The 27404-nt window shown below is 38.6% G+C and overlaps 1 protein-coding gene across 1 annotated transcript; it reads left to right on the top strand.

The window, feature by feature from the left end:
* The first annotated feature begins 481 nt into the window (after nt 1–481).
* SLC40A1 (solute carrier family 40 member 1) lies at nt 482–22740 on the top strand. The gene is made up of 8 exons (XM_042949428.1): nt 482–826; nt 1322–1389; nt 7240–7399; nt 9598–9713; nt 10745–10871; nt 17988–18233; nt 19080–19736; nt 21137–22740. The coding sequence occupies exons 1-8, from the start codon at nt 784–786 to the stop codon at nt 21448–21450; spliced, it is 1731 nt and encodes a 576-aa protein (XP_042805362.1). The 5' UTR covers nt 482–783; the 3' UTR covers nt 21451–22740.
* Nucleotides 22741–27404: the final 4664 nt, after the last annotated feature.

The following is a 27404-nucleotide window of genomic DNA, read 5'->3' as shown; positions in this document are numbered from 1 at the left end:
CTTTGCACAGGGAAGGTCCGGCGGCTTCCCTCTCCCCCAAACTGCAGGCACCGGGTGCTTTCCTCCGGCACCGGCCGGCTCGCTTGGCGCTGGGCCTCTCTCCGTCGGCCCCGCGGGGTCCACGCTCCTCTTCCCCTTCGCCGCCGCCCTGCGGCCTTCCCGACCCCCTCCCGCGGCCTCCCGGACGGCGGACACCCCGGCCCGAGCAGTTCGCGGGGCGAGGGTCCTCGCAGGCCGCGCCGGTTGTTTGTGGCCAGGTGGCCACTCGCGCCCAGGGGTGGCGACTCCTCCTGGGAAGGGCGTGGAGGGCGGCACGGCGCGTGAGGGCGGCGGGCGCCTGGCCCCGCGCCGCGCCGCGGGGACGCCCGGCTGGCCCTGAGCGAGAGGGGGCGGCCCCGAGCCTGCGGCCGAAGGGAGCTCCGCCCCGGCCCCGTATAAGTGTGCAGGGCTGCGCCGCCCGGGCTGTGGCGGCGGCGGCGGCGGCGGCGGCGGCGCGGGGTGCCGGATCCGGCTCGCACGGCCTGTGAAGCCTCCCACCCGCTTGCATAAGGCTTTGCCTTTCCAACTTCAGCTACAGTGTTAGCTAAGTTTGGAAAGAAGACTAAAAGAAGACCCCGGGGCCGTTTCTCTTTTGTTCTTTGCCCTAGTAGACGTCGGGGTCTTTTTGCGTAAGGCTGTGGTGTTTTTAGCGGTGCTCTCCTCGGTTCCTTGCACTCCTGTTAACAAGCACCTCATCGAGGGCAGCTGCAGCAGCAGAAGAGCAAGCGGGGGGCGCTTGGGGTCATGACCAAGGCAAGAGAGCAAAACCACCAGGGAGGATGCTGCGGTGAGTTGACCTAACGCGGGTGGTGGGCGGTGGAGGCCAGCAGCTCTGCGCAGTTTTGGAGGAATGTGGCTCAGCTGTTGATCGGAGTCCTCGGACTCCTTTTGGTGAGGGTCGAGGAAGAAGGGAATTGCAAGATGCGGGGAAAGGGCTTACACGCCGACAAGGAGGAGTAGACCTGGAAGTTTGGATTGTCTTGTTTTTTTAAAAAAAAAAAAAAGGCGGAGTTAAAGAATGTTGAAACAAGAGCTTTCTTAACCGTAGGTGAGGTTTTGCAGTTATTGACCAATAGGTCGTGGTGACTTGAAGCGAGTGGTATTAAGCAAACTGGACACATCGATTCCTCGGTGACTTGATAAAATGTATGTGGTTTGTCCCACAAATTAGTTTTTAATGATCGTGTTTATTAGGAGAAAACGGGCAAGTATTCCAACCTCAGCTCACTTAAGTGACCTAAATACGCTTTTTATCCACCGCCCCTCCTGTGTGTCTTTGCAGGATCCTTAACAAACTACCTGACCTCGGCAAAATTCCTTCTCTACCTTGGTCATTCTCTGTCTACTTGGGTAAGTGACAATGTACAGTAATTCTTCGACATACTTGCATAATTTCTTGTTTCCTTTCATTTGGACCAATTTTATTAAGTCACCTTCCAGGTTTTCTGTGCAGCTAAATAAATCATCCGAACACACATGTTCTAACCAGAAAGTTATTTTCACCCAAGATATTTTCCCATAGGTGTTAGTAAAAGTTATTTAATTGTCATACTTTACGTAGATGAACAACTACCCAAAGATAGAAGGACAGGAATATTTGCATTGCTTATAAATTGTATTTTGTGCTACTAGGCTTATGGTAATATTTGCTACTAAAAACGGATGAATGTCTCATGTATCTTCTATTTCACATTTAAGCTATTTCTCCCTTTTCCTCTTTTGTTAAAATGATAAATTCCAGCATACTGCACTATGAAAATACAGTAGAATAGTGGAGTGACTGATTCAGGCTAAAAATAGCATTCTGTGATTAATTTAAATATAAATTGGCATCCAAAACAAATATCTGAGTGATAAAAATTCTTGGCTTTAAAATGTTTTCTGCTGGGGGTACCTGGGTGGCTCAGTTGGTTAAGTGTCCAGTTTCGGCTCAGGTCGTGATCTCAGGGTTAGTAAGTTCAAGCCTCCCATGGGACTTTCTGCTGTCAGCATAGAGCTTGCTTCAGATCCTCTGTCTTCCTCTCTCTCTGCCCCTCCCTCACTCTTGTGTGTGCACTCCCTCTCTCTGTCTCTCAAAAATAAATAAACTTAAAAAAAATGTTACCTGGGGTGCCCAGGTGGCTCAGTTGGTTGAGCTCAGATCAGGATCTCACAGTTTGTTGGGCTCTGTGCTGACAGCTCAGAGCCTGGAGCCTGTTTTGGATTCTGTGTCTCCCTCTCTCTGCCCCTTCCCTGCTCATGCTCTGTCTCTCCTTGTCTCTCAAAAATGAATAAACGTTAAAAAATTTTTTAAAAATGTTATCTGTTGGTAGATATTTGTTGAGCATCTCAGGCTGTCTTAAAAACCATCATCCATTGAAAATCAGCAAATGATTCATAATTCTCTCTCCAAATTCCTATGCGGTCCTAGAAGAGGGCCAGTGTTTCTGTTGGCTTGGCTAGCTTCATCAACATCCCAAAAAAGAATAATCCCAAAAGGATGCTGTATGTGTGTGTTTGATTAATGATTAGAATCTTTCGAATTAAACAATTCTTCTTACTGTTTAAAAGCAGTATTTGAGTAAATTCTATGTATGCCTCCTATGATTTTTAATTTTAAAAAATCAAAAGGAGAGAGAATTTTTAAGGTAAATTTTGTGAATAGTATTTTCTTTTTAAATTGGAAACTTCTGTTGGATCATCCTTAAAACATGAATGCAAACTATTGTATGAGGAAATCTGTACCCATGCCCTTGGGAAATTATTAAGCTAGGTTATCAGCTCTTTAAGAAATAGCAGTTCAAAGATGGCTTTTTAGAAAGGCTAGCTCCTATCTTCCCAGAGGCTTAGACAAGGATGACTCTGCAAATACATGTAAACAAAGTTGAATTGGTGTGAGTTTGTTTTGTTTTCAATAGCTGATGATTCTAAGTAGAAATCTAGTGAAACTACTCTTAATTATACCTAAACCTATAGTTTTCCTTCCATTTAATTCAGTACTTTTTAAAAATACTTTTAAGTATTTTAAATTTTTTTTTAAATGTTTTCATTTTTGAGAGGACAGAGACAGAATGCGAGTGGGTTAGGGGCAGAGAGAGAGGGAGACACAGATACGAGGCAGGCTCTAGGCTCTGAGCTGTCAGCACAGAGCCCAACGCGGGGCTCAAACGCACCAGCTGTGAGATCATGACCTGAGCCGAAGTGGGACCCTGAACCGACTGAGCCACCCAGGTGCCCCTACTTTTAAGTATTCTAAAAACCAATAACAAGGAATAGAGGTAGCATCTGATAGTCCCATCCTGTGGTCTGGACCTATCTCTTAGGAGAATGAGATATCTCACTTCTAAATACTCATTACCTTTAATGTTTATGTGACCTTTTGTTGTTAGGTTGTGAGGTCAGATTTGCCAAAAGGGTGTAACTATAGTTGTTCCAGGAGGATTTTTTTGTCATGTTAATTAAAAGTCCCATATGAAAAGTGGCAGACACTTACCCCAGTAAGTTGAGCTAAGGGAGTTCTTGTGGAAAGTTGGATTAAAACAAAACAAAAAAAATCCCCCCAAACCAGGATCTACAACCATATAAGGTTTAGTGGAGTTTTACTCCTTATTGCAAAAGAGTACAAAAGAGGAATGCTCAGTAACTCTAGTTAAGTCTGCCTTTGAGTTTTGTCTCCTGTTTGACACTGCCTAATTTTATTAGAACAAAATAAAAGTGTTTGTGTGTGTGTGTATACATTATATATGTATACACACACACACACACACACGCACACACGCACACATCTATCCATTCCCCTGAAAACTCTGCGAAATCATGGTTTCCTGTACACTGAAAATAGAAGTATTAGGGTAGAAGGTTATATCTGTGTGGGGTTGGGTGCTTTTTATTTCTGGCTTTATTTCTATCTGCCAGTAGATCAGTACATTTTACTCTATGCTATCAGAATGCAAAGTACTGTAAGAAATGGGTCTTGTTGTCAAGGAGCTTAGAATTTGATTTAGTATGGGCTTTAAAAAATGTGTCTAGTCACAAAAAGGTAACCAACAGTGGAAAAGGGTGGCCAGTTGCTTATATCTTGTGTCATTATCCTCTGGATTGTCTTCATTCATATCCCAGATGTGTGTATGACTCCAGCCCTTACTTCCTTTAGGTCTCTGCTCAGAGAGGTCTCTGACTACTTAATGCAAAATGCCACCTTCCTGCTCATGCTGCTTTATTTTTCCTTGTAGCATTTATACCATTTGACCTGTTTTAGGTTTGTGTTTGGTCTCTGCTCACTGAGATGCAAGCTGTGGGAAAGTATGGACTTTGATTTTTGTGTACCGTGGAGTTTCTCGTGCCTGCCGTAGGATTGGGTTTATAGTAGCTTCCCAATAAGTAGTAAGTGGATTAATGACTGTGATCATTTATTCACAGATACTCAGTTGTCCCTCAGCTCTCAGCCCACTGGGGGTAGATGGACGTGTAAACAAATCATCAAAGTACAGTGAGAGCACATGGGAGGGCAGGAAATGGATGTAAGGAAGGAATGGGTGGGCTCAAGATTGTACTACTTTGGGCTTCATGAGTGTGGAATCTGTTGCCTCTTAAAGCTTAAAGCCTTTAGAAATTGGGATAATCGGAGCAGTTTTATTCCTCTCCATCAGGGAGGCGTCATGGATACAAGGATAAGCAAGAAAGAAAATTTTCATTTGGTAGCACTTGTTTTGATGGCCTGCTGTAGAAGAGTCTAAAATTCTTTTGGGTAAAAAGTAGGAGTTTAAAAAAAAAAAAAAGGAAAGAAAGAAGCCACAGTCATGGAGTATTATTTTTTATTCCTTATGGTAAGAAAAAGGAAATTCACTCCTGGAGGCCACCTATCATTTAGGGCATTTATGTATTTCTTGTCTTTTCCTTGGGAGCTATTCAGAGGGATGGAGAGGAAGATAAAGTGCCTCTCCTCACCCCCTCCCATTGTATGCTAATCCAATCTACACTTGCTTCTCATGTTAAAGATTAAGGAAGCAGTTTGTTATTCTTATTGATCTCTTTATCTTAATATAAATTTGTCTTTTTATGGGTTTCAAACAAATTGTATGTGTATCATACAGTTTTAATCATTTAGTACATTGGTATTTGAAACTTAATTCCTACTTAATTTAAGTGGAAAAACTTTCCATTATCAATGCAAACAAAAGCTGTGTCAGACATGTGAATTATGGTACTGATTAATCCTCAAACTTTTGAACAGTCACGGAACAAATCTAATGTACCAGAACAATGTTATTGATAAATCAGTGTAGGTTTTTGCCACTTATTCTATATTGACTCATTCACAACTGGGATTCACTGCAGATCCACTCCTTTGTTGATTCCGTAGTTATTTGTTGTGTATGTAACCTGGGCCATGCAGTGGGCTGAGGTTTGAGAACACAGAATGTTCTAGAGCTCACATTCCAGACCATCAGGTTAGAATCAGTCTTGCAGACATAGTGCTTCCACTGTTTGTTTTAAGATTTACTTGACCATATTCACCCCATTCGACAAGGCCCTAATCTTATGTTAATTTTGAATTGCCTTCCTAAATTATGTTCACAATCCTCTACTCCATGGTAGGGGTTTCTCTTAAGTTGGCACTGTTGCCATCTTGGGCTGGATACTTTGTTGTAGGGGACGGCGCTATGCATTGTAGATGCCAGTAGTACTCCTACCCCTGCCCCAGAGTTGTGGCAATCCAAAACAGTTCCAGACACTGCCAGGTGATCCCTGGAGGATAAAATCATTCCTGCAGAGAAATACTGGTCTACATGAAGTTTATTGTAAAGGATTGCTATTGTGTATGTGCATCAATTTAAAATTTTGTTTTTATTTTTAATTTTTTTTTTAACGTTTATTTATTTTTGAGACAGAGAGAGACAGAGCATGAACGGGGGAGGTTCAGAGAGAGGGAGACACAGAATCTGAAGCAGGCTCCAGGCTCTGAGCTGTCAGCACAGAGCCCAACGCAGGACTCGAACTCACGGACCGCGAGATCATGACCTGAGCCGAAGTCGGCCGCTCAACCGACTGAGCCACCCAGGCGCCCTGACTCAATTTAAAATTTTGAATGCATAGAATTGTTGTCTTGGCTTTATGAAATTAAAAAAAAATCATTTGATATACCAGGATAATACTTTGGTCCTAATACGTTGAATTTATCAAGCAGGTGTTAAGAAACTTTGGAAAGAATTAGGACTCTAGTACTTCCAGATAGTGTCAAATGCATAAGGAGCCTAGACTGGGAATTTAGTTTCCTGTAGTGATTTCCAGGGATAGGTTATGATAAAACATTGTTGTCCTGTTTTATGTTAAGTCAGAGGTCAGAGGTCAGGGATGGAGCCAAAAATCTCATGATAAGGTCCATTATAGATTTCTTATGCATTAATTTACCTGACTCATTTAAAAATTTTTCATTATTCTATATATTTGCCATAATGAATTCATTTCCTGTATACTCTACAGTGAAAAAATAAGTAGTCTTTTCACCCTTTCCAAACCCATCCATATTAAAATGTTCAAATAAAAAGCTGCTTATGCATTTATTTCTGAAATTTTTGTAAATGTGGTACCAGAATTTGCCCATATTAATTTTTTCCCCATATTAATTTCATTTTTCTGAGCCTGCCTTTTTTTGACTTTGAAATTTATTGGTGAAATAGAGCATATATTTTAGAATGTTTAGGTGAAAGAAACTTTAAGGATCATATAGTTCATTCTTATCAGTTTACAAATTGGGAAACTGGCTTTTTCTTGACATTCAAAGCATATGAATGTTTGTAAACTGTACTGTAGTTTCATTCTGGTTCAGTAGCACACTACTTTGTGCGTCTCAAATCACGATAGGTAAATTCTAGGCCCAGGTAGAAACTTGACACAAAGGGAAGAAGTTTTGTCTCAAAAAACCTTCTTTGGTGTTGAAACTACATTTTTTTTTCCTAGAATGATAAGGAGTATGTGTGTTTCATTAATATCATGCTTTTTTTGGGTTTACTTAGTAAATGGCCCAGAATATTTTCCATTGGACGGGGATGGATGATTTTAACACTTGACCAATATTCAATTCAAAGAGTAATTGTTGACTTGGAAAAATCTCATGGTGTAGCCAGAAAGTACATTTTGATAAGGGAGCAACTTCCTGAGTGTAATTGCCTGGGAAATAAAAATAATTTCATCAAAACATTTTCTCTTTTCTTATTCAAGGGAGATCGGATGTGGCACTTTGCAGTGTCCGTGTTTTTGGTAGAGCTCTATGGAAACAGCCTCCTCTTGACTGCAGTCTACGGGCTGGTGGTGGCAGGGTCTGTTCTGGTCCTAGGAGCCATCATTGGTGATTGGGTGGATAAGAATTCCAGACTTAAAGGTGAGAAGTGGTAAACTAAGGCTTTGTATTCATGGGACCTAGGCTTGAGCTAAAGAGAAACCACTGTGACTGACCCACTGTGTATCTGCTGCCATACTTGAGCAATGGGATGATCAGTGTCAGCACTTCTACATGGAAGGTCCTGGGGCTTCTGCACAAAATTGGAATGCCAAGATATTAAGCTTATAGATTTTTTTGGATCTTTGGCTAGTCATAAATTCCAGATGTTAATAATTAACACCATAGTTCTTTTCTGGGAGCCATGTTAAACATTAAAAGTTTGCTTAACTCTGGCATTCTTTCTAACCATGACTCGCACTGGAGTCAGTCAGTGTGATGTTCCTGGGACAGCTTTAACATCTGTCCTCTGGGTTACAGTGTTTTCTATAGAGGCAGGTGTAGGGTAATTGAAAACTATATTGAAGAGGGAATATCTGAGTCAGGATCATGGAGAGCTGAATTATAAATTTTTGAGGGGAAAAGAAGAAATGGTAATATATTGACATTTATTCTAGAGCATTAGTACTGAAATCATTGCAGTTTTATGTGTAGGAAAGAGAGAAAGTGATGGAACAGTTCAGCTATGCAGAATATAAGGGCAATCCAGATAATAAGACAGGTCACAGTTTTCCTGGGTTGTGCAGTTGATGATGCCAAGACCTGGCCAAGTCTATTTTAGACATTGGAGAAAGATTGAAATATGTTTCTTTCAGTGAAGGATGACTGCCCCTGGATAGAGAGCAATTTGGATTATCAAATTCTAGGACTTGATTCTATTAGTGAAATGGTCAAGATGGACATTTGTCTGTTTTGAGAATGGATATACCAGAACACATATAGAACTAAGTTTTGTATACAAGAAAACAAAAAACATTCCTGGTTGTTCACATCGTTATTTGTAGGAACACAGGGATATTATATATCTTGGAGACCTTTTAACCTTATGATTGTTGAGCATTGGAATCCTAGGTTGGGAAAGAATGTTGAGTTAGATGAAAAAGTGTGTGGTAGGATAGCAATCTCCCATTTATCCCATGAAATCAGCTCACATGTCACTTTCTGTGAAAATGTCCGATGTCTCTGGGCTGATTTAATCATTTCTTCCTCTGCTCTCAGGAGTCTTTGTCAACACCTCTGCTATTGTACTTCTACTCTTACAATTATCTGTTCCCATATCTTTCCTTCCTCTGGTCGGTGGGGTTCTAAAAGTTAGAAACTTCATGCAGTTGGTATTTAATCCTTGTGCAATAGAAGAATGAGTTATATGTTGGGATTTTACTACAAACTACTTTCAGAAAGCAGTTTGTTTGAGGCTTTTATATGACCTTCTAAGCCAGAATGAGCTTTACTGCCCTTAAAGACCAGGGCTATAATTATGCCTTACGCATACAACTCCCTGTATTTTTCAGAGTACTTTTCATGAGTATTTTATTTGAGCATCATACTGACCTTGTAAAGAAGGCACATATGTATCATCATCCTCACCTTATAGACACAGACGTAAGAGACATTATGTATCCTGTCCTAGATCACCTACCCTGGTGAGTGGCAGGGAAAAGATTACAAATAAGACTGTGGGTGTCCTTACTTGGTGTACCTAGTCCTTACTCCAATACATTATCTACATGGGTGCCGGACTCCAAGGAAACTGGCATTTTCTGTGAGGGAAGGTGTTACTTAGAATTTCATAGCAGCAGCATACAGCATTAGAATGCCCAGTGGAACACACTGCTGCTTTATTCTTGGTGAATTTTACATATCTTTCCTATGTATTCATACTATCTTATCAGATTCAGCCTATTCTGTAGGGGCTTATGGATTCCATGACTTCTTAACCTCTTCTGTAACTTCCTGCATGTTATGATTTTAGCTTCAGCAACAAAGAGCTGAAAGATGGATCTTGTCTATGTAATATAGTTCTGTTTATGACAGTAAACTTTCAAGAGAATAAGCTAAATGAAAATGTGGTCATTATGAATGGCTTTAATTAATAGGAAAATGGTGAGTACTTCACTCTTCCTGTAAGTTTTACTGGTCTGGTGTTATCTGGTGGGTCCTACTGGAAATAGTTGATTCAGGATTTACTTCAGGAATTTTTTTTTTCATATAGTAATTTGCATATGCATTAATGTGTGGACAAAAATGGGGCCATTGTGATATTTTGGTATAGTGAACACTTTGTTTCTCCCTCTGTACAGTGGCTCAGACTGCGCTGGTGGTACAGAATGTTTCAGTCATCTTGTGTGGAATCATTCTGATGATGGTTTTCTTACATAAAAACGAGCTTCTGACCATGTATCATGGATGGGTTCTTGTAAGTTCTCAGTGATATTCTTGATGGCAGAAAATAGAACATCTGGTAGTGGTAAAAAATGAAAACCCTTTGAGACTAGGGGGTATCTTTTCACAAAGACAACTGTTGACCCTCTGTGTCCATTTAATATCCTCTACCGTTTGTATTATATTTTGTTTTTGCTTGTTTGCCCATAGTGGGCACTCATTAAATATTGTTTGAATTTTAATTTTGTCCTATTTTTTTCCCTTATTTGTTTTTAGTGGTATTTCTAAAAGTTTATTGTATAATTCAGTTGTCAATTAGTTTTCAGCTACTAACCTGTAATTTGTTCACATTACATAAGAAATGTAATCCATATATTTATTAATTTGTCCTAATTGTATTCCTCCAATAGTAATTGGTATGTATGGGGTCATGGACTACATAACTTCTCACACTATGGTCTCATGATAGCTTGATGGAAAAGGGGAAAGATGGGGTGGTGGCAAATAATGGATTTGATGTAACTATTGAATCTTCTTATATATTTAGACTGATACTGTAGGGTTTCAAAGCCAGGGAGAACATTAGAAATCTTCTGGTATATTCCCTTTATTTTGTTAATGAAAAAATTAGACAAAGTGATGTTATCTGATTGACCATTGTCGTGCAACTAGGAAGTATCATAATTCTGACTTAAATGCAGGTCTTCTCACTTCCCCTTTATTGTTTTTTCCAAAAGAGGTATTTTGGGAAGAAATTAAAAACTGCTATGTTAACACTTTATGATAACTATGTCACATAAATGTGCACATGATTTTTATAATTTTTGTACTATGTGTATTACAGATGATGTGGATTAGGAAGATATTATGCCCTTTAGCTTGACTACTGGTATTTATGGTTTCATGTCTACAAAGTAAAATTATTTCTTACGATTTTATGAAATGAACTTAAAATTTTATTATTATGCCATCAAAGACCATTTCAAACTACACCGTACAGTGAGGTGTAGGTACTATGTGGTAAAACTGACATTTTTAACTCAACTTTTTCCTATAATTCCTTAGACTTCCTGTTACATCTTGATCATTACTATTGCAAATATCGCAAATTTGGCCAGTACTGCTACTGCAATCACGATCCAAAGGGACTGGATTGTCGTTGTTGCAGGAGGAGACAGAAGCAAATTAGCAGGTAATTTGGCTTTCTCTTTTAATGTAAGGGGTTACATGAGGATTCACTTTACGTCAGAGGTAGTAAATGAGGGTTAAACCTTTTCTTCTGGGTATTTAATTGAAAATTATTTTCCATAAATTGAAAATATAGTCTTTGTCTTATCACATTGTCAGTTTCAGTGCAATGATTTATCTCACTGTTATGAAATTAATTTATAGGATAGTGAACTTTTATTGTATGCAAACCTGGCAAATGGAAGAACGTTTCTTTTGAACTCTTTCTTTTAAATTCTGTTCATGGTCTCTGTATGTTTACTTAATACTTAGAGCAGTGAAAATCTGACATGAGATTGATTCATTCATACCATGGTAGTATGACTAGTATTTACTGGATTTTGTTTTTCTCCAATCCAAGTGGAAACACTTTATTTCCAAAAGGGACTCTAGTAGTTAATTCCTTCAAGTTTAAAGTTATAATCTATAACTTTTATTATATTATCTGCAATGCAATAGAATTGCTGTTACAAATACTAGAGAAATTGAGGACAAATACTAGAGAAATATGGTTTTCAAGAAGCTCATAATCTTAGCTGTCCATTGGAAACATATATAAGAGGCCAGAGACAGACTAAAGAATGCTTACAAAGCAACATGTCCTATTACATCAGCATCACTTGTACTCAGAATAACTCACCTCACTCAATATTCCCTACCTGCCCCCTGACACAGACACACATCAGATTCATAGCTACACAGGGTTAAGGATGAAGGGTACACCTATCCACTGATTAGATCAGGTCAATCAGTTGTGCTGGTCATTGAGATAATGGGTATCACAAACCTATTGCCCAACCATCCTGACAGACCAGAAAACTATTGCTGATGATTTAAATGGCTTATTCTAGTTCACAGAAGGCAAGATTAGTGTTGGGGATAGCAGGCAACTTTGTTTGGGCCATGTGGCTAAAAAAAGGAAAGGAGGTGGTGAGAGAAAGAAAATGTGTGAAAGGTCTAAAGGAAGAAAGAGAAGAATTTGCTTAAATCATCACTTTGTTGTAGCAGTGTTATTTATAATTGAGACAAATACCACAGTGATTTTAGAGAATGGTGTCCATATAGGATGAATTTATAGCACATGTGAATATACCACAGGATATTCTTTCTAGAGGTAAAGTAGTGATTCTCGTTGATTTTTTTCTTCCTGTAATCATTTACCAATAGGAAATAATTCCATGTCTCTTCTTGTCACATTGAACTATATGATTAGGCTTTGTCCTTTTTTGTATGTTTTTTTTCCTTATTTACTTTCTCTTTTTAATATGCTATTTTAAGTATGTAATACATGTCCATGTTTTAAAATTCAAAAGGTACAAAAAGACCTGTTTTGAAAATAGAGCACATATGTATCTGGTAGAATATATTTGGGGGGAAAGTTGTCTTTTAAAATGATTTTCTTTCTCTTAATATGAATTTTATTTTATTTTTTTAACGTTTATTTATTTTTGAGACAGAGAGAGACAGAGCATGAACGGGGGAGGGTCAGAGAGAGAGAGGGAGACACAGAATCTGAAACAGGCTCCAGGCTCTGAGCTGTCAGCACAGAGCCTGACGCGGGCCTCGAACTCATGAACCGTGAGATCATCACCTGAGCTGAAGTCGGACGCTTAACCGACTGAGCCACCCAGGCGCCCCTCTTAATATGAATTTTAAACTCATTTTGACTCTTGTGAAGTCTGTACAGTCTGGGGGGAAAAAAGCCCTGTGTAAAGTGAAAATTCCTCAGAACTTATCATTTATTCTAAATACAAATATAAATAAATAAGAAAAACCAAAGATTCCATATAACTTTGTGGGCTTTTTGACGTCCCAGAACAACAAGAAGAATATGAATGACTGTTTCTCAGCTGCCTTTCTTTATTATCAGGAATAATTGCAGAGGAATAATTGCAGTCTCTTTTCTAACTTTCTGGAATTTCTCAAGTTTAGGAAAGGAAGTAAGCTGCCTATTGAAGTTTCATCCACTGTGAATTAGCTTTTAGCAAGTGGTGCTTTTTAGCAAGTGAAGTCAAATTTCTCAAGTTTAGGAAAGGAAGCAAGCTGCTTATTGAAGTTTCATCCACTGTGAATTAGCTTTTAGCAAGTGGTGCTTTTTAGCAAGTGAAGTCAAATTTCTCAAGTTTAGGAAAGGAAGCAAGCTGCTTATTGAAGTTTCATCCACTGTGAATTAGCTTTTAGCAAGTGGTGCTTTTCTGCATTCAACTAGTATTGCAGGTTAGTAGCCTAGTGAGGGAAAACCTCCGTGTTGTCTTTCTTCAGCATTTGTTAAAAGATTAACTAAAACCATGCTTCAAAATAGGATAGAAACTTTCTTAGTTCAGAAGGTCAGCAAGGGTCTATCTAACCATTGATTTTTTGGTGCTATTTCTGCTATAAGGCAGAATTATAGAACAGGTAGAGAGGAGGAGAGAGGAAAATTGGAGAAGTGTATGTCAAGAAGTACACCTTAGTCACCTCTGAGGTTGAGTCTCTGCACACAGATGCACGTCCTCCAGTCAGGAATTGTGTGTGTTTGTGCAGGGCACATTTTGAAGTCGAAACGAAAACTTTAGAAACCCAACGAAAACTGTTAGAAACCCGAGCAGGGGACTGGACAGGGATGCTGAACCTGTGTGTGCCTTGTGTGTGTGTGCCTGTGAAGGGCAAAAGCTGTGTGCACTAGGAGGAGAGGTGGTGAGCCAGATGCTAATTGCTCCCCTTCCCTTAATGCAGTGTTTCTTGATTTCAGAATAGGTTTAAAAACTGGAAGTTGTATCACTGAGGGTAAACAAATAGAGACATTTTCCCTGGAAGGTTAAAAAATTTTAGAATTTCAGTGGCATCAGACCAAAATACAGCTGTTACCATCTAGTTTGGAGATCACCAGAAAAGGAATTGTTTTTCTACATAAATACTGGTAATTAATCTGTCGGCTAATTTGCCTAGGTACTTAGTTTAGTGTTTTATTAAAGCAGTCTGTTGTGCTATGACCCTTAGCCTGTCAAACCTGTTTGAAGCTCACTTCCTTTTCCCAGACTTTTTATCCCTTCTGTTTTATTTCCTTCCCTATTTTCTTTGTTAACCACTCTATTTATAGCTTCTGAGGTGTTTTGTTTTGTTTTGATCCTCCTTCCTAAAGACACATCTGCTGGTTACTGTGATCAAGATGACCGATAAATTTCTTATTTGAACTCTATTGACTAAAAATTGATTTCATATTTAAGGTAGACAAACCTGCTGCCTGCTATTTGCTCAGCAGGTCTGCTTATTATTATTATCCTATGAGATTTAATATACCCTTTTTAATAGCAAGTCTTTATTTAATGTCATGGTCTGTGCCTCAGCTGCAGCTGAAAATAGTTAAATTGGAATTAAATGAGCACATATATGTGTGTTTACATAAGAATAAATGGAAATTTGTGAAAAGGATGGGTTTGCATATTCAGAGGACAGATTCTTCTCTAGCCTGTTACCAGTGAAATGATGCGGTCTTTTCCCCAAATCATTATATAGTTCATTCTGCTTCCAAAACATAAAAGCTGGTTACTGATACTGCATCACACACAAACATTATTAGCTTTCTAAGTATAATAAAGATTGAAATTGGTGGCATTAGGAAGCTTCAGGAGCACTTAAAAACCGAGGAAGTGAAAATACAACAAATCATTTTAACTAAATTAATTTTTCTCTTGTTGTGGGGCTTTCAGAACATGGGTATATTTTCACTCGTACTCAATTTTGGGAATCAAAATATTGAGTTACCTGAATCTATTCTATACTTCTCTGTTAGCACCTGAGTTGGAAACTTTTTGAGGGTGGGATGAAAGTTAGCGAAGCCTCTGCAAAAAAGGGTCATGTGTGAGATCAATGAAAACTGCCTTTGCCTCTCAAGTGAAAGGTGAAACGTGTCAAAGTTCTTCTGTTATCATGTAAGCATTATACACTCATGGGACTAATTGGAAGGCAGTTGAGGACCAGGAAGAATTAGAGAAGGAATAAAGGCAATTTTCTGCTAATGCACTTATTAGTCACCTATTGCTTTTCTCTTAAGGTGCCCCACATGATTGATAAGGATTTGTCTCATTGGTTCCACTCTACTCTGTGAGATAGAGAATAAGAAAATTGGTCATTTTCTTGACTTCCTCTCTTTTATTCATGTTGTCCTCTGCTCTGATTTTGCTGTGTTCCCATGGTCATGTCCTAGACTTGGTCATCACCACTAAATCCTCCCCTTCCATAATCTTAATCTTAGGCATTCATGTCTTGAATTGGCACCTCCTGTCTTCCCAGCTCATTCCTTCTCATACCCTAGCCACAACAGTCTTCCAGTCTGGTTGTCACCCCATTTTCACTGTCTGTGACCCCTCTTGTCTCCCTTCCTTACTCAGCTGAAATTCCAGGTCAGATGTTCTGATCACATATGATCACCTCCTAGCTTATACTCTCAGCTCACTTGGCCTCCTCTCCTTCTGTCACTCTCCAGTAGAACATGGCTGGAGAAAAATGCACAGTTTTGCTCTCTGTTTTCACTGTTTTACAGTTCATAACCATTGGGTTCATGTTCGCCCTTTTGTGCTGCCAGGTGATCATACTAATTTCTGTGGCCCTTTCCTCCTTCCTGTTTCCTTAGAGGAGTAGGTTTCACGTTCTCCTTTCTCCTCATACATTCCATACCTCCTCTCCCATCCTCACTCTCACTGATGACCTTGCTTTGTGCTTTACTGAGAGAGTAGAAGAAATGAGAAGTTACACATGCTGTCCCCATTACATCCACCTGCAGCTGCGTATGTGGTCTGCACTCTTGTGCATGTTGATGGTTTTGCTCCCGTCTAAGAGTAGCTCTCCCATTTGTGTGTTGGTTCAGATTCCATCCCTTCTCATCTATGGTGTCATCCCCAACAGCATATAAATGTGCAATAATATTTCTCTTAAACATTTTTACCTCTTTTTACCCTTCTACCACCTCATTTCTTTGTTTCTGTTTTCAGAAAATCTTAAAAAAAAAGATGTCTATGCTGTTTCTAGTTCCTGTCCCTGGTCAGGGCTTTGCTTTTCATGATGCCAGGGGGGCAACATTTACATTGTGAGTCCAGGGAGTGCCACTCACTTAGAAATATAATATAAATGGTATATCTCCTGGAGTTGACGCCAATCTCTTAAACCAGCTTCAGTCAGGCATTTGCCCTTTCTGGTCTACCAGAACTACTCTCTTTGAAGCCCCCAATACCTTCCCTGTGACCAATCTAGAGCTTCCTCTTAGTACTCATCTTCCTTGACCTATCAGCAGCACTTGCCAGTTGATGACCCCTCCTCTTAGAAACAGTGTTGCCCCATGGCTTCTAGGATGCCACACTCCTCTGGGGTTTCTCCTCTTTCACTAGTTCTTCTTCATCTTCCTGACCTCTAAACATTGACATGCCCAGGACTGGGTCCTCAGATCTTGCCTCTTCTGGATCTACACTCAGTCCCTTGGTTGACCTCATCCAGTCTCACTGCTTTAAAACTCAACTGGCTGATGACTACCAAATCTGGCATAGACTTCTTTCCTAAACTGCAGACATATTTAACTGTCTACTTGATACACCCTTGTGCTTCTCAGTAGCCTATCAAAATCAGCATCTCTAAACTAAATACTCGTTCTTTTGCTGCAAATCTGATTCTTTTGAATTCTTTCCTTTCTCAGTAAATGGCCACTCTTTCCTTCTAATAGTTGCTTAGAAAACAGCAACAGTGAACTTCAGAGTCCTCCTTAATTCTTCTCTTTCTCTCACACCCCATATCTAATCTACTTGCACATCTTTCTGATTCTACCTTTGAAGTGTATCCAACATCTGTTTCCCCATTTCCATTATTACTGTCCTGGTTTATGCTACATCATCTTCTACCTGTCTTCTTGCCTCTGCTCTTATCTACCAACTCCCTCACCCTCATGCTACAGTCTTCACAACACAGCAGCCAAAATGAACCTTTAAAAACATAAGTTAGACTGTGTCACCTCTCTGTTCAAAAGCTCCAAAAGGCTTCCTCACCCATTCATTGACAAAGTTGGCATCCATATAATGTTCACAAGACCCTAGGTGATTAGACCAGTCTACCCTCCCTCTCTGACCTCTTCCTTTCCTCCCTCTGCTGTAGCCCTGCCAGCCTCCTTGTTGTTCCTCTAACATTGTAGGTGTGCTCCTCCTGCCCCAGGACATTTTTACATCCCTTGGTCTGGAATTCTCTTTTCACTGATATCTACAGGACTGACTCTTTTTCCTCCTACTCCTTTCTCTCTCTCTCTCTCTCTCTTTTTTTTTTTTTTTTCAGGGAGTCCTTTCCTGACCTTGCCATATTGAAAACTGAAATCTTTTGGGGCACCTGGGTGGCTCAGTCAGTTAAGCGTCTGACTTCAGTTCAGGTCGTGATCTCATGGTTTGTGGGTTCAAGCCCCATGTCGGGCTCTGTGCTGACAGCTCAGAGCCTGGATCCTGCTTGGGATTCTGTGTCTCCCTCTCTCTCTGCCCCTCCCCTGCTTGTGCTCTCTTTCAAAAATAAACAAACATAAAAAAAAAAAAGAAAACTGAAATTTCTCTTTTCCCTGCACCCTTTTTCTGCTTTATTTTTCACCGTAATATTTAATTGACATATGACATTCTGTGTGTGTGTATATATATATATACATATACATACATATATATATATATATTGATTGATTTACTCTTTCTTTTCCCATGGGAAGGTAAACTTCCTGAAGACGGGGCAGGATATTATTTATTTTTTTTTATAGTGATAAAATAATGCCTAGCCCATAATAGGCATTTAATAAATTTTTGTTGAAAACATGTTTGTAGGGTCACTCACTATTGTATTCATCTTAAAAGCTAATATTAGACTTATTTATATAACCCCAGGGAATCATGATTTTTGAGGCAAATTTAATATGACTTGTTCCAAATGACAAATTATTTCCTAACAAAATGGTTTGTTCACAGAGTGCTTTTAGAAATTTACATTCTAGGAATCTATACTCTTGGATTATGAGTTTGTATTATGTAAGTGGGCAGTCTCTCTTTGATAGATTTGCACACTTATCTTCCTCCTTTACCTACCTCTATAGATATGAATGCTACAGTACGAAGGATTGACCAGTTAACCAACATCTTGGCCCCTATGGCTGTTGGTCAGATTATGACGTTTGGCTCTGCAGTCATTGGCTGTGGTTTCATTTCGGGGTGGAATTTCATGTCCATGTGTGTGGAGTACTTTCTGCTCTGGAAGGTTTACCAAAAAACACCTGCTCTGGCTGTGAAAGCTCTTCCTAAAATAGAGGGAGCTGAATTGAAACAGCTGAATTTACATAAAGGTAAGCTCAATACAGTGATCAATCCTTTTATTCTTATGGTCAGACCTTAAAAGTTGGTGAAGACGAAAGTTCATCCAGTTTATTACTGCTGAAGGCGTGCATGAGGTTAAATATGTCACTTTGGTATGGATGAGTCAATACCCAGGCTTTTGACAGCCTGAGGAACAACTTGGGATTGGACCTCAGGGAGCTGGAATGAGGCCTCGGGCCCTTTTCCTTAACGTGAGCAGCAGACATGGAGGGGAAATCAACTGAGGGATGGCTGGGAAAAATTGAGCCATAAGAATGGGAAGAACAAGGGGGGAAGAAAAAGAATAAGAGAATTCCTGAGTCTATGAAGAGAAGAGTTACATAGCCATTTGTACAACAGTAGAAGGGAATGAGGACTGAAGGTGGGCATTTCCCAAGAAGAGAGAGCAAGTTGGGCTTTTGGGCTAATGGAATCCTAACAGGGCCCCAGAAAAGCAGATGCTGTGTTTTTCCAGACAATTATTATATTTTTACTTGATGAGTTTTCCTGTTATTTACTTTTACTTTGGTGGGAGTATAATTTTCTTTTTCTTTCTTTCTTTCTTCCTTTCTTTCTTTCTTTCTTTCTTTCTTTCTTTCTTTCTTTCCTTCCTTCCTTCCTTCCTTCCTTCCTTCCTTCCTTCCTTCATTTCTGGAGTATAATTTCTAAGGGGGGCAATGGAGAGAGGGAGACAGACCATGTGAGAGACAGCGATATCCATAGTATTTTGTTTATTTAACATAAATGCTACTTGGAGATACTTAGCTGAAATTCTTAGGTTAGTAAAAGAAAATACATATTATACTGATACATATAATAATGTCTTTTATTAACAGAAACTGAGCCAAAATCCTTGGAGGGAACTCATCTAATGGGTGCGAAAGACCCTAACATCCATGAGCTTGAAGATGAGCAAGAGCCAAGCTGTGCCTCCCAGATGGCTGAGCCCTTCCGCACCTTCCGAGATGGATGGGTCTCCTATTACAACCAGCCAGTGTTTCTGGCGGGCATGGGTCTTGCTTTCCTCTATATGACTGTCCTGGGCTTTGACTGTATCACCACAGGGTACGCCTACACTCAGGGGCTGAGCGGGTCCATCCTCAGTATTCTAATGGGAACATCAGCCATAACTGGAATAATGGGAACCATGGCTTTTACTTGGCTACGTAGAAAATGTGGCCTGGTTCGGACTGGTCTGATCTCAGGATTTGCACAGCTTTCCTGTTTGATCTTGTGTGTGATCTCCGTGTTCATGCCTGGAAGCCCCTTGGACTTGTCTGTTTCTCCTTTTGAAGATATCCATTCTAGGTTGATTCAAGCAGAGCCGCTGTCCACAATTAGACCTACAGATATACCTGAAATCATTTTTACACCTGAAATGCACATGTCAAATGTGTCTGACCCTGCTACTATTGTCCCAGAGATGAGTCCTAAATCTGTGCCCATAGTGTCTGTCAGTCTGCTGTTTGCAGGCGTCATTGCTGCTAGAATTGGTAAGTCATCTCTCTGAATGTTAATGAGCTAAAGTGTCTTTTTTGCAGTGTGGGTTCAGAAGATTCAATGATAAATGATCTGAAATCTTCCCTTAATTTAAGCAAAACCCACTCTGTATCCTTACATACATATGAAATTTTTATTTTATAGTTTAAAATACAGTTTGTATATATGCACATATGCTTAAAATATGATTAGGGCTTGAAACTTAAAAAAAAATTTTTTTTTAACGTTTATTTATTTTTGAGACAGAGAGAGACAGAGCATGAACAGGGGAGGGGCAGAGAGAGAGGGAGACACAGAATCTGAAACAGGCTCCAGGATCCAAGTTGTCAGCACAGAGCCCAATGCGGGGCTCGAACTCAGTCCATGAGATCATGACCTGAGCCGAAGTCAGATGCTCAACTGACTGAGCCACCCAGGCACCCTGATGCAACTTATTTTTTGAAAATATATTAGTTATAATGATGCCATTTAGTAATTTAGTGTCTTTATATTGCTATAACTCTACTAAAAGGACTATGAGTTAGAAAATATTTGTATAGGACAAGGTAAAAAAGGTAGTGTTTTTGTTTTCAAAAAAAAAAAATCCTTCAAAAGTCCTCTCTAGCTTATGTGTATTTATAGTATACTTTGCCAAACAAGTGGATTTTATAGCTCTGGAAGGAAACACAATGTAATGACTTCTTACAAAGCAAAATTTAAGTAATTATTAATAGAGTACAGATGAATTATCTCTGCTTGAATTTTTTTCTTTAAATGAAACCATATTTATCTTGTGATACAAAGCAGTTCATTAATTTATCAAAGACAATTAATATTCAAGCAAGACAGCTTTATTACAGGGGCTTTAGAAACCAAGCAGTAAATGTAATAATCACTTAAAGTCCTTAAACTTTAACCACAACAGTATATTAGTACATTCACTGTAGGCTTTAAAAACACTAGTACTTACAGTAAGATTTATTGTCTCTGATTTCGGAGTTTTGCTTTTGTAGTATAATAATCACAAAAAATGGAATTAAGAAGTTTGTAGATTAGACTTACTTTTGTATGGTGGCTATAAAAAATCATTTCTTGAAGCCACTAGCAACCCAGTATTTTATTTATTTTATTTTATTTTATTTTATTTATTGTATTTTTATTTTTCAAGTTTTTATTTAAATTCCAGTTAATTAACATTCAGTGTAATATTAGTTTGAGGTATATACAACACCAAGTATTTATTAATGAAAAAGAATTCTGAAAGGCAAGGCTCTGATGAATATATGCATGGCGACTTCAAGATAATAGGGATGAATATATATTTTGTACACGTCAACAGATTTTTAAAATGTAAATGTGAAATGTAAAGCTATAAATTAAAATTCAGTGTTTAACAGATATCTTCTATTAATAGGTCTTTGGTCCTTTGATTTAACTGTGACACAATTGCTGCAAGAAAATGTAATTGAATCTGAAAGAGGCGTTATAAATGGTGTTCAGAACTCCATGAACTATCTTCTTGATCTTCTGCATTTCATCATGGTTATCCTGGCTCCGAATCCTGAAGCTTTTGGCTTGCTTGTACTGATTTCAGTCTCCTTTGTGGCAATGGGCCACATCATGTATTTTCGATTTGCCCAGAAAACTCTGGGCGGCAAGATGTTTGCCTGTTGTCCTGAGGAAAAAGAAGTTACGAATGAAAATCAAACTAATACATCTGTTGTGTGAGACCGTTTAACTGTTGCTATCCCTGTTACTAGATTACACAGAGCACATATGCTTATTTTGTACTTTAGAATTCCAATAAACAGCTAGGTGTTTCTCTCTGGTTTTACCCCAGTTGTACCCTGAGGGCTAGAAGCTATTTACAAGACTTAAGTCAGAGGAAATGAACTGGTTAATTTCCCTTACACTTAAGGATGGGGAAAAAAATCAAAAAAGGAAAAGAAAAACTCAGTTTAAATGTGGAGAAAGGTAACACTGATTTTTCCCTATTTCTCAGGAGTAGATAAAATTTTACACGAAGAGCAGTTAGTCACGTGATTTAAGTTATTCTTTGGGAGATATTTATTATCTGTGCAAGCATTCAGATATGTCATTTTTCCTTAAAACTCATTCTTGTCCAAGTCTAGCTAATTTATTTTCTTTTAGCATGTTCTTCACATTATAAAAAAAACAAATTCTGCTTCAAGTATGAAGAGGAGAGTTTGATAACCAGTGTTATTCTTATTGATCCTGTTGATCATAAGGGATTTACATATATGTGGAAAATGAAATACTTAACTAGAATTCTCAAATAGGATTTACGGTATAACTTTAGAGAGCACCTTTGTATCTTTATTATCATGGTGAAATACTGTAGTAAGCATATATAACACTTCAGAAAATGACTCTCCTGTAAGCTGCAGATAGAAACAAAGCTGTAGATTTATAACAGTAAATGCATAAGGACTTCAAATACGCTGATAGTTTGGCCATAGAAACTAGAAGCTCAAAGTCACCCAGGAGAGCAAGATCTGAATTCAACTCCGCTATCGTTAATGATCTCTGTCTTGGAACAGGAGGGAGCACGCTTTTAGCCTGGTAGATTAAATGTAGAAAGCAAGCTCACACTTGGAAAGGTTTTGTTTTAAAATCATCAGATTGACTTTTGAACGTGCTCAGGTAGAGCATTTTTACTTTCACTGTTTTGTACCCAAGGAGTTATTTTTACACAGTTGTAGAGCAAGACCGTTTATAAATGTATCCCGTTCAAATGTCTTTGAGAAGAATGGAAGAAAAGAAATACTTTTGTATGTATTTTAAAAAACTGTTTTCCGAGTCATTTTGCAACATGTCAGTACCAACATGGTACTTTGCCTTAACTGTTTATGCACTTTCATGGAGACTGCAATCCGTTACTATGAGCACTTTCTTCTTTTTTCTTAAGGTTTCATCTTCTTTCTATGGTATGACATAATGATTTACTATGTTGTAAAATCTTTGTAACATATTTCTATATAAAAAACGTTTTTAAAATCTTGAGTCCTTTTTCCTGAGTTGCGTTCCCCAGTTATTTAATACTAGTTTTGTTATAGAACATCTGTTTTGGATAAGGTATTTTCTTCCTCTGCAATTTCATAATAATTCATAATTTTTAGTGTTATCCCACTGTTCATATGTACAGTTTATGGTGGTTTGGATACAAATATAGTAAACATGAACTCAGTACTCCTTCCTTGACCTTGAAGTCACATGAAGCCTTCTGAATTCTGTCTCATCTTCTGTAAATTGGAGATGATACTATAAAGCCAACTCCACCCACCTCACAGCTTTTCCTGACCAAGTCAAATAAGAGAAGTCATGTGGAAGTGCTTTGTGGACAGATGAGGTGGTATCAGTACTAGGAATTGGGCCTAACGACAGAGTTCTAGGTTCCTGCTGTAGTCCAAAAAAAAAAAGCCGCATTCTGTACTTGACGAATGTTAATGAAGACTTGATCTGTACCCCAGACAGCTTCTTCCTGGGATGCAGATTTGACTCTGACATGGTTAATCAGAGGCTCCTTTTCTTTCCCCTAAAATTGGGGCCTTGAGAACCTTTGCCTGCACCCCGAAGCTCCAGACCTGCTTGTGGCCTTTGGACAGACAGGAGATGCCTCCGTAAGGTTTGGCTGCTGTCTTGAACAGGCCCTCTGCTCCCTCCCACAGGGGTCAGCTGTGGTCTGAATTCTGCCCTGAGTTTGGCAGCCTTAATGGAAGGCCTGTGACCTTGTAAGATGAATAGAACCATATTAGCAAAGGAAGTTCGCAGCTCTTCATGTGGGCATTTTGACAAATTGAGGGTCTGGAGAGAGAGGGGCCTGTGTAGGAGGAAGGAGCATGGAGCTGGAGAGCCGAAAGGAATTTTTACAGCCGCCTTGCTTATCTTTGCAGAGTGCTGTGGAGAGCAGGAAGAGGAGGGGAGGGGAGGGGTGTCACCGCTGGCCTGGCAGCCTTTGCTGTTTACAGCCCCAGGCATAGAAGTAGGGCAGGGGCAGATGAACTGAGCCTGTGTCTGGGTGTATTTCTAAATAGGGGGACAAACTCAAATATCTACAGGGACAATCAGGTGATACCAATGAGTGAAGCGGATTAGAGACAGGAGAATTGTCCTTCACTTAGCTTGTAATTACATTTCATAAAAGAGTCACTTATTTTGCTCCCAGTTAAAAACAAATTATTACATTTTTTTAATGCTTTATTCCATGCAGGTTTCCTACCATGGTTTTTAAGTTCCTTTTTTCAACATAGGCATTCTTTGCTTACTAAATGCAGAAAGCCATCTTCATTACCCTAAAGAACTATGCATTTCCCCATTTTTTTTTCTTGAAACAGGTGGCTTGCTTGATATACCTTTCATTGCTCCCCACCTCCAACCCCCCAAAAAGAAAGATAAGGTATAAGAAAAATTTTTCCTGTTTATGATAAGACAGAAAAACAGTGCAGGAGGCGTGCTAAATGGAGCATTGGTCCTGGAAGGACTATTGAGAAGTAATGGTGTGGTCCGGCTATGGTGGGCTGGGGAAGAGGGGCAGCTGGAAGCAATCCCATTGCCATGCAGGTATGTGGGCCCTGTGTTATGTCTTTTGATCTTTCAAGAGAAGCTGGGAATCTGAAATTTTGTGTGGACTCTCCAAATTCTTAAATACCGGCAACTAATTTGAAAATGCTAGAACATCTTTCTAGTCAAACAATATATACCTACGAGCTACCTCTGAGCCCCTTTGGGAGATTTTCTCTAAGAGGATAGCTTGCAAACAGGAGAATGGTACTTGAATAAAGTCATAAAGAGGAGAGGAGCTGCATATAAAAAAAAACATGTAGAGTACAGGGAGCAAGAAAACTGGGCAAACACGTATTTATGATGAAAAAATATTAAGCTTTTAGACATCCTTTTTTGGAGATCATTTAAGGTCAAGTCATCTATGCATTTATTTCCTGACATGTTGATGTCAATGAGCATTGTGCCCCAAAGCTCTTTATTCCATGTGTTGCTTACACTGTTGGGTTAAAGGATAAGGATGATTAAAAAAAAAAAGCTTTTAAAGTTTTTCTGAATTATAAATATAGTGTGCTTCTGTTTTGAAAAAGAAACAGTAAGCACAGAATTTTATATTGACAAAGTCCTCTTTTCCCATCACACTCCATAAATCCTCAAGAGTGCCAGCCGAAAAGAATTCAGGGTGTATCCTTTCAATGTCTTTGTAATGAAGTTTAAAAAATAACTCTTCATGTCATCAGTTGGTTTGTTCACCAAGATTATGTCGATATCTATATCTGTTCATTTTTAAGTGTATATCCCCCCCCCCCAAATTCTGAGTTAAAGTCATGTCTGCATTAAGATTGTTGATAGAGTAATTAAAAAATTTCAACACATAGAACAGAGTAATTAAAAACTTCAATAACATAGAAGTAGTCTAATACCTAGTCTAATATATTTATTATGATTGAGAAATAAATTTACTCTCAGATTCCTTTCAGCCAAGACAAAAGGCCACTGAGTTTTACCTTTTATCCCTAAATGATACTTACTTGAAACTCTTCATTAACTTCAGTTAAACATTGCTGCTTCTTTTATGTCTCCTTTTTTCTCCTCTTAATCCACCTTTCAGAATAATCTTTGCTATCGGAACATTTTTGTTTTACAACATAGCAATTCAAGAGTAGAGTTGAAATGTTGGAATAACCTTCTGACAACACGTACACATTTGTCACAAACAAGTCTGAACCGGCTACATGTAAGTCACACTTTAGAACTTAAGTGACTATTTTCCTTATATGGATACTTGTTTACATTTTCCAAGTCCAAAAGGGAGCAAACATTTTATCTAAAGGATGGACAAGTGAGAGATCAAAGTACAAGTAAGTGCTTTCTTCCACGTTCTTCACTCTGGCCTTTATGTGAATTGGTATATATTTTTCCATTTGAACATTTTCCTTATTGCATTTTACTGGGAGAAAAGTGCACCACAAAGTTCCTGGTTATGTTCCAAGTGTCTTAGAAAAGGGTTGTCTTTAGTTATAGTGACCATAATACAAATGTTAATCTAATTAAATTGACCAAAGATGTAGGAGGATAAATATGTTAAATTAAAACACTGCAGGAGAAATATATATTTTGAAGAACTGATTTTCAAAGACCTTACAATAAATGATCCTATTAAGCAGTATACAGTCACATAGTAAATCATACCTAAAGGAATATTTGAACTTAACATATACATATATATTCTAGAAAGAATGTTTATTCAATGATAGGGTTTTTATTTACTACTATGTATATGACCAAATATCTTACCTGTAAATTATAAGGTATTTAAATAAAAGACACTACAGTGGAAAGGAACTACCATTTAAACATCTATTATTTGCCAGCACTTTGTTCATTTAATCTTCACCATAACTCAGTGAAGAAGATATTATCATCTCCGTTTTAGAGATGAGAGCACTGAGTCTTGGAAATAAATGTCATGCACTTATGCAGCTAGGAAGTGGCAAAAGAATCGAAAACCATTTCTGTCTGTCTCCCAAGGCCATTTCTGTCTGTTCTTCCAAGAACTCTCAAGGTTCTTCTCTCCACACCACACACCTCTAGCTTGAGCTTTTTCCATGGGAAGTGTTGGAAAATCCTTACCATCCTTAAGGGGTCTATTTGTTTATGGCAAACACATTTTAACTTACACAGTGAAAATGGGTGTAACTTAATTAACTGACTCATTGAACACAAGGATTTCGAATTGCATTTCCAGGGAGCTGAAGTTTTTCTAATTCATAGCTGCCACACCCATTTTAAATGTCTTGGTTGGTCCTCGGGCAGCATTTACAATACTGTGGGATATATGAATAAGGTATATAAGGGTATATTTCTTAATACCTCTGAGGTATAATAGGAAAATGATTAGGAACAGCACAGAGATCTGGGTTTAAATTTTGGCTTTGTCATTTACTAGCTTCTGTGTTCCTGGGTAAATTGTTTAACTTCCCTGAATTTTTATTTGCACAATAGGAATATTAATACCTATCTCATAGGGGATTAGCATTTCTAGCCCAATATCTGATATATAACTCAGTAAAGTATTTCTTAAATTCATGTGAGAAAGAATTAAGGATATTCTTTGTTTCAATATAATTTTTATCTGAATTTTTCTTATGTCAGTGTGGCATGTTCAATGAACTATTCAGTTAAATATACCAATTAATTGTACCTGTCCATTTTTTTTCTTCAAATATACATATTCATGTTCACAGTAGAAATCTACAAACAGATTTGTCTAGAAGAAAAGTACACTGAATTTACATTTAGTTTTAGGTCTCTGGAAAACAAATAGCTGATATTTCTTTTGTGGACATTATAAAGAACCTCTATTTTTTAAAAAAGGAAAATTCTCATCACTGTTTTTAATTCTAATGTTTCCTTAACTTCTAGTCACTTCTCTGTAAATGAAAAGGAGAGAGGAACAGAAGAATAGAAGGATGAAGAGAGGAAGGGTGAAAGGAAAGAAGGTAAGATATTGAGCAGAGGGGGGATGGAATTCACAACGCAAGTTTTTAGACAAGGATAGTCGGGGCACCAGGGTGGCTCAGTCAGTTAAGCGTCTGACCCTTTATTTCCACTCATGATCTCACAGTTGTGAGATTGAGCCCCACATCCGGTTCTGTGCT

The sequence above is a fragment of the Panthera leo genome, chromosome C1, assembly GCF_018350215.1.
Source record: "Panthera leo isolate Ple1 chromosome C1, P.leo_Ple1_pat1.1, whole genome shotgun sequence".
NCBI classification, from domain to species: domain Eukaryota; kingdom Metazoa; phylum Chordata; class Mammalia; order Carnivora; family Felidae; genus Panthera; species Panthera leo.
The sequence above is the reverse complement of the archived record's forward strand: the minus strand, read 5'-3'. Positions and strand labels throughout refer to the sequence as shown.